We start from the raw sequence: 8,634 nt of genomic DNA, 5'->3' as shown, positions 1-8,634 counted from the left end.
CCTTTACACAAATTTTCTTTCACCTGTGTCAAACGGTCAATGAGATATATGCAAGTTATGTTCGAATAATGACAAGCCTGCCAATGGGTTATATTTGCACCAGTGATTTCTTAATGCATAGCTGAATGTTCATGTATTCCTTGATACATATTTTTATACCGCCTTATACTGGGGTGTGCGAATATTCGAGTTTCGAATTCGAATCAAATACTTCGTAATCGAATAATTCGATTCGACTTTAGAATAGCGAGTATTCGAAGTTTCGAATAATTCGACAGGACGAATATCTAAAAATTGGGGGACGCTTAAGCTTCGCCTTAAGAGTTGAACGCGATAGCGATATGCTGCCCCTAGTGCGCACTTCGAACACTACGAGTGTTTAACAGAATGCGCGCACTAAGGTGTGTGCCTTATGCAATGGGTAGCATGCTTTAAGCAGGGGCGTAGCCAGAAATTTTTTTCGGGGGGGGGGGGGGGGGTTCAACCATACTTTTTGTATGTTCGTGCGTGCGTTTGTATGTGTGCGTGCCTATATACGCAAGCAAAATTGAAAAATTTCGGGGGGGTTTGAACCCCCCCAACCCCCCCCCCCCCCCTTGGCTACGCCCCTGGCTTTAAGAGCAATTATGCGCGAGAAACTTTTTCGAAGTTGCGATGCACCCACTACGTGGTCTTAAGGGAATACGCGCAGTAATCTGTGTGCCTTTTGTAGTGGGTGGCTGTCCTTAAACCACCAAGTCGTTATGATATTGACATGGTGTGACACTCGATGGCAATGTACGCTTGTACCACGCAATATTACTGCGATATTACATCTAGTACTGTGACACTTGTATACAGGACGCGTATTTTTTGGAAGCATAAAAGTTACTTTCAGAGCAGCACCAAGCATAGGCGTGGCTGTGTGGTAGAACACCTGCTTGCCACGCAGACGGCCTGGGTCCGGTTCTCACTTGGACCCAACATTTTCATTATTTATTTTATTTGCAGCTTTTTCGATTTTTCGGTCACGGACAAGATGATGATTTTTCGCTCACAACCAACGGCGCCGACGCCGACACCAACGCCGACGGCGGAATTTCTGCGATACGAGCTCTTTAACGCTATCGCGTTAAAACACGACAAAGGCCAATGGTGCAACTTGGTTAGGGTATGGTGGCTAAAACTAACGCTAACGTCGCCTATCGTTAAACTGTCACTGACAACCTGGTTCAAAAGCGAGCGCATGTTGATCTTAAAGGAGATTATGTCTTTTCCGCACGTAGAAACACACATGAGAAAACTGTCAGGTCCTTCGCAACTTCATTCCCGGAACGAAGGCACGGACTTGTTGCGTAGTTCGGTCGCATATGCCGCAAGCGCCGTAAAACGACCTGACTTTGGTCTGCGAAACCCTCGGTGATTGGCTTTGCATGTAAAAATTTGTTCACGCTGGGTAGTCGCCACTGCCGCACCGCACCACTAGTTGAGGAACTCCCATCGGTCCTGCGCGCAGTTAAGACGCTGCTGTGAACGGGCGCTCGAAGACTTTTGGGCCCGGAGCACCCATGGCGATGAACATGACCGTTGTCAGATGAGCCTTATTGCTCGACGATGGGGAAAGAAAACTGGCTACCGTAGCCCCCTCTGTTGGTGGGGAGTGGCGGCTCTTCGCTCAACAGCCATGCCTGCGCACGCATAAAAGCTGAAGCCACAAGTGTGTAATGAAGCTTTCAGCATGCTGTAGCGTCTCTGATTTTTCCTTGCCGTAAGTGGCGGTACACATTTCGTGTAAATATACTATTCGATATTTTTGGCCACTATTCGGCATCTAATTCAATTCGAGATTTAATTTCACCATTCGCACACCCCTATTTTATACGTTTCTGTTTTTGTTATACACGTGTCATAGGCATTCTAACGTGAATGTTTCAGTTTCAGTTTATTTTGGACATAGTTACATAACATGAAATATGTCCACGAGGCAAGGCAAAAGGAGACTCGTATGTCTCCTGACGAGGCCTTCACCCCGGACTTACACGTCGGACAGCAGGAGCCAGTTCAGAGAAAATAAGTACAATGCCCATTGCACAGCTTATATAAACAACATGAACAGTAAAAAACACATGGGACAAAAATTATACAAAGTTTACATTGTTCATGTTCAACAATTTTATAAAGTTATTCAAATATACAAAATTACATAATTTTTACGTTCATAGCAAAATAATTGTGTATTTCAAGGAGGCAGGAAAAGTAGCTTTACTTGTTTTTTTAAAACGAGACATACTTGAGTACTGATTGGCCAATTCGATTAGGGATGGGTATGCATTCAACAATGAAATAATCTGATAATCTATAGTTTTAGTACCATAATTAGTTCTTGGTCTTGATCCCGTCAATGAAATAGTGCGAAAGTTCAAAATTGTAAAATTGATATCAATGTGTAACAATTACTTATTGCACCACATGCTACGTACATGTTTTGTATTTAATGAAAACTTCCTTGTCAAATGTGACCAGGACCGGAGCCCATGTCAAGCTGCTGGAAAGCGGCTTTTTGCTCCGTTCCCGACATTCTGTCTTCTCTGTAAAGGCCAAATAAACTGTCTATGTCTAAACTGACTAAGAGATGGGAGCCGAGGGCGGTGGTGACACGTTCGCAAGTGCAAACAGGCCGGCTGTGGACAGGCTGAACACGATGATCATTACAATCGCCACTGTTCAGACAATCCATAAAACTTCACTGGAGTCCACAGGAGTTCCAGCAGTCATTCTTGCGAAACTCAATACTGGTCTTACGTAGATGAGTTGACGCTTGAGATGCCTATTTTTCTGTGCGCTCGTTTTCTGGTCATTAATCCCGACTGCTGTCCGCCATGGCGGTGTAGCGGTTACGGTGCTCGGTTGCTGACCCGAAGGTCGCGGGTTCGATCCCTGCCACGGCGGTCGCATTCGATGGAGGCGAAATGCTAGCGGCCGTGTACTGAGCGATGTCAGTGAGCGTTAAAGGACACCAGGCGGACAAAATTTCATAACCATTTCGTGATCTTGGCCCGAGATATTATTATCAAGACTGCAAAGCGCGCCTGCAAAATGTTGTCCGAAAAGGAGAAAACCGGACTGCAAAAGTAGGCAGGGCACGTACAGCGCGCGCAGAAACTAATTGTTGCCAGTGCAGTGATTTTGAAAAGCAGCACGATGAATACGAAAACTTAGTCGAGCTTCGCCTTCAAGAGTAGAACCGATAGCGGGCCTTCTCAACTGCTAGCCAAGCTTCGGTTCTTGGTGCATGCCGCAACGGAACAAACGGCTGTGCCGCTTTAAGCTATCCTAGAATGCGTAGTGCAAGTACAGTTGCGCACTACGCCATAATTCTTCCTTTTGCGAATCACTATGCGTCCACGAGGCAACAACGCAGCTGCTCACTTTGTTGACACTGTTGCTGCTGATAATGATTAAGGATGTCTGAGAGCTTTGTAAGAGCTCGTCCTTCAAAACACCCATAGAGTTTCCTACAATACTTGCTAGAGGGAACTCTGGCGCTAGTGTCTATGGCAGCTGCAACGCATATGGCGCTTCAGCCAGCATGGGAATGATGGGTAGTACACGAATTTGTCTTAACTTCGTTCTTTCGGCTCCGTTTGGCTCCGCGTCGCCTGCATCCACTCTGCCGCAAGACCAAGTTCAGCAAAAGTCAGCAGTTCCACTTGACTACTTCAACTTTTTTAGGCTCACCAATTGAAATCTGGTCACGAAGTTCACAACGGTCCATTCTTTTATTCAAAAGAAAACCAAAACACAACAATAACAAAGCCACAAGTGCGTTCGAAGCCCGCAAGTACGAAGACTAGGCAAATCCGTGTACTACCCATCATTCCCATGGTGGCTGAACGATCGCAGCGCCAGAGTCCCCTGTAGTTAATTTTAGGAAACTCTATGAAAACACCCACTCGTTGCACGCAATAGGTGATTAGCAAAACGGCGCGTCGTCTGCTACGCTACTTCCGGTTCGAGGCCTATCTCTTCGCTGCTTCAAGGTGCCTGATGTTCAGTGTAAACGGGAAAGAAACGCGTGCACTTCTGCGACTCGTTTGTTACCGATTTTCCAGTGATTGTGTTCTTGAATTATTTTGCGAATGGTCAGAAGATATTTCGCAGTTTAGAGAAGGAAGCGGGAAGCAAACACGAGGAACGGTGGATGGATGCTATGAGCGTCCCCTTTATAACGGGGCGGTGACAAGTGTGCCACCAGGCTCGACAAAACATTCTTTTTCCTTTTTCTTTTTTTAATGTTGGCTTAATGCCTCTACTTTGATAAAATCTATCTTACTGCAGGAAAAAAAACGTAAATTCTCAGCCCAGTTCTCTGCCCTTTACGGCAGACTGTCCTTATTTTTTCCCCAATATTAGATGCGACTCGACGTCCCACTATATGACGTTCACATAGCGTTTCTCTTTCGAAGCAGTTTCAAGAAATGTGGCTCTGTGGTAGAACACCGGCTTGCCATGGCCTGGGTTCGACTTTTACGTGAACCGACCATTTTCATTATTAACATGTTGAATAAAGCTAGCCGTAATTTGTGCGGCCTGCGCGAAAACTATCATCATCATAACGGGTATGTGCCACAGGAATTGGGTAAATCCCACTACTCACTACTGGTCCACTAAAAATGAACAAGGCAAAAGTGAGCCCCACAAATGGCTGCGAAGCGACGGCGGCGAGTCCAAGACCCCGAATACGTACAACGAGAGAATGCTAGGGAACGGCGGCTGCGAGAAGCCCCCAAGCTATGGAAGGCCTACGCCAACGACGACATGCTCGTAGATCTATGAGAGGTGCGAACGCTGGGTTTAAGCGCGAGGTTCTGTCTCTGGAGTTTGCACATTCGTGTCGTGTCTGTGACTTTCTGCAGTTTAACTCGAACCTCTCCGCCCTGAGAATCAACGTAGAACTATATCCTAGCATCCCCTAAAAACTACCCGCATCACCTAGCTGAGGCCTGGAAAGCAACCTAGAAGCAACCACATTAGTCTTCAGAATCGTCCCGTTTCGCTGTTTCAAGTCTTGCGGGGCTTAGTGGAAACTTGGCCACTTTCTTATTTTATTTGCATCTTTCTCGAATTTTCGCTCACAGACAAGGCTTATTTTTCGATCACAACCAGCGACGCCGACACCGAAATTTCTGCGTAACAAGCTCACTATCACGTAAATATTTATTTCATTACATCACTAGCCGGGAAAGTACGTGCCTTCCTGCCAGCGACTTGAGACTATAGCACATTCGCAAAATCTGTGGCCAAAACGGCCCCGCCACGGTGGTCTAGTGGTTATGGCGCTCGACTGCTGACCCGAAGGTCGCGGGATCAAATCCCGGCCGCGGCGGCTGCATTTTCGATGGAGGCGAAAATGTTTGAGGCCCGTGTACTTAGATTTAGGTGCACGTTAAAGAACCCCAGGTGGTCGAAATTTCCGGAGCCCTCCACTACGGCGTCTCTCATAATCATATCGTGGTTTTGGGACGTTAAACCCCAGAATTAATTAATTAAAATTAAGTGGCCAAAACGCTCCAGCACGCAATGATCGGAACGCACTCATTCTCGCAAGCTGCCCGAAAAGCGGTTGCCTTTCAATGATGCTGCAACAACCAAATCTTCGAGCTGACCATGATGAAAAAAGATGACTGATCCATCCGCCATAGGAATCGGTATAGCAAAAAAGAGAAATGTGTCGTCACAGAAGTGTTTATAATGCATTGGTATATGAGAGCTTGTAGTACAATGTCTACCGTTGTTTGGCAGATGTAGCACCGCTTGATGTGGATGCATTCACGTTGACGCCTAGTGGTACATCTCCGTATCGACGACTAACGCCCATGGATGGATGGATGGATGGATGAATAAACTTTATTTCGGTCCCTCGGAACGCACCCTAGCACGTTGCGGGCCGCTCCCACGTCGGCAGTCCAACTATGGGCAGTCCAACGGACCCGCGACGCAGCAGAGAGACTAGGTATTTCTGTTCCGACTAACGCCCATGATCATGATTTAACCTATTTACCATTGCGGTAGCTGCAGTTATTAACATATACGTGGGCACCGCATATGGTGAATCCCGCGCAAAGATGGCATCAACAAGCACATAATAAACACTCGTACTCGATATGCACTCTTTCGAAGCGTCGTGAAACGCGAAGCCTGGCCATTAATTCTCACAGCCAGGCGAGCGTCGGGAGAGGTATTTTTCGATATGGATGGATGCTATGAGCGAGGCTTGGTCTAAAGCCACCACCTCGCGGTGTGTTAAAGCGTTGACGAAAGTACAGTGCTCGTCAAATGAAACCCGAACAGCGGCAAGCCTTCGCACCGTATAGTGTGCGCCGTCCACTTATCACCATTGACAGGCGCGCGCATCCGGTTTGACCGCACTGCGCATATGCGCGCCTGTCCATGGTGATAAGTGGATGGCGCCCACTATACCACTGCGAAGGCTTGCCGCTGTTCGGGTTTCATTTGACGAGCACTGTACACTTGTATTGGAAAGGCGCCGAATGGGACGGCCGTAGCAACGGCGCGTTTTCTTTTTTTTTTTTTTGCCGAGCCTGGTGGCACACACTGTGGTGTCATGCGAAGCCAGTGTGACGTCACGCTGATAGCGCCGGTGCTTCATGGCTATATAAGCGCTGTGAACCGGGCGCTCAGTGTTCTTTTGTGCTCAGTATTCATGTAGTAATAAACCATCTTACTGTTCTCGTTCCCGGCCACTCTGGCTCTGCTCGTCCCTCGAGGCTACAACAGACTGGCGACGAAGATGGGATCCGAATTCCACTGGGCTACAAGACACCATTAGCGGCGGTTCCGAAGCGCTGCGAAGATACAGGCAGGATGGCGACGTTGGGAAGGTTCGATCAGTTCATCGAGGACGGTGACGAAGATTTTCAGTCCTACGTGGAGCGGTTCGACCACTTCCTGAAGGCCTCCCAGGTGAGCGACGACCTGAAGGTGTCAGTGTTCATAACGGCAATAGGAAAGAAGGCCTATAAAACTCTGAAAACGTTGCTGGAGCCAGAAAAGCCAGAAAACAAGACGTACGCACAGTTAGTACAGACACTGAAAGAGCAGTACGTTCCCAAAACTTCCGTGATTGCCGAGCGTTTCAAATTCAATCGTTGTTTCCAACAAGATGGTCAAGCGGTGACAGCCTTCGCTGTAGAGCTGAAGCGGTTGGCGACATCCTGTGATTTCGGAACGTTTCTGGACGACGCTCTGCGCGACCGGTTTGTGGCAGGACTTTGTGACAAAGAAACACAAGCAGAGCTGCTAAAGACAAGCAAGCTGGCTTTTAAAGAGGCCTGCGATATCGCTAGGAGTATCGAGTTGGCCCGGAAAGAAAGCCAGGATTTTCAGCCCAAGTCGGCGCAAGGAATGATCAGCGCCCTTAACCACAAAACAGATAGCGGGAAACGCCCACCACGCTGGAGAGAAGAAACTTCGGGGATGCCTGCTGGCACCAGGGGGGCGGAACCACTGCACTGTTTCCGATGCGGCTCAGAGCATGAAGCATCTATCTGCAAATTTCGCAAGTACCGTTGTCGGGTGTGTAAACGGGTTGGACACTTAGCGAAGATGTGTAGGAACAGAGGTAGAGACGCTGCGAACGTGATAGACGAGGAAAGTGACGCGGGTGAACATGTGCTGTACAATATCTATTCCTGTGAGGGGCGCACCAGACTCTACGAAATTTGCCTGAAGCTAGATCAGAAAAGTGTGCGCATGCAGATTGACACAGGGGCGTCTGTGTCAATTGTACCAGAGTCACTGTGCAAGAAATACTGGCCCAGCCTACCTTTAGAGCCATGCAGTCTTAAGCTAAAAACCTACGGAGGCACTCCGCTGACGGTAAAAGGGAAGCTAAACGTTTCCGTAGAGCACAATGGTCAGCACAAGCAACTTCCGCTAATTGTCGTGAAAACAAACGAGAGTACTAACACTATGCTGTTGGGGCGATACTGGCTGTCAGCACTGAAGTTAGACTGGGCTAGTGTGCATGGGGTTTGCTTGGACAAAGTGGCGTTGTTGATTGAAAAATATGCTAAGATTTTTGAGCCTACCTTGGGTCTAATTAAGAACAGGGCCATTAAGTTAGTGCTTAAAGAGAATAGCACACCCGTTTTTTGTAAAGCGCGGTCGGTACCTTTTGCAGTTAAAGAAGCAGTGTCTTCGGAACTGCAGAACCTCGTGAAAACCGGAGTGTTAGTACCTGTTCAGCAGAGTGAATGGGCGACGCCACTAGTAGTGGTGCCTAAACCAAACAACCAGGTCAGGGTGTGTGGGGTTTCAAGGTGACACAAACCATGCCTAAGAACTGGATCATTACCCCTTCCCGTGATGGGCCTGTTTGTAGCTGGCGAATAACTTCACGTGTGGTTTCCACTGCCTACAAGACAAGCGTGGATTGCAATAGCGGAAAGCGAGGCGGTAGTGTCGGGTGTCAAAGAGCATTTGGGGTTTGTCAAGTATACGGCTTACCTGAGGCATAACAGGCAACCTTCGATTTTCCAGGCAGTTATGGATGAGGATGAAAGGACTTGCATCGCGGCTAGCCGTACATCTAAGACGAGTGCTGATAGTCAGAGCTACAGAAATTCGCGGTAG

General features: G+C 47.8%; 1 protein-coding gene across 1 annotated transcript; it reads left to right on the top strand.

Annotated features, from left to right (window-relative positions):
* Window positions 1–6,772: 6,772 nt before the first annotated feature.
* On the top strand, window positions 6,773–8,634 carry LOC119381032 (uncharacterized). Its single transcript, XM_049412133.1, has 2 exons — window positions 6,773–8,031; window positions 8,542–8,634. Exons 1-2 carry the CDS (start codon window positions 6,865–6,867, stop codon window positions 8,632–8,634), a joined length of 1,260 nt encoding a protein of 419 aa, XP_049268090.1. The 5' UTR covers window positions 6,773–6,864.

The sequence above is a fragment of the Rhipicephalus sanguineus genome, chromosome 2 (assembly GCF_013339695.2).
Source record: "Rhipicephalus sanguineus isolate Rsan-2018 chromosome 2, BIME_Rsan_1.4, whole genome shotgun sequence".
In the NCBI taxonomy this organism is placed as follows: Eukaryota; Metazoa; Arthropoda; class Arachnida; order Ixodida; family Ixodidae; genus Rhipicephalus; species Rhipicephalus sanguineus.
This window is presented reverse-complemented; position numbering and strand designations above follow the sequence as displayed.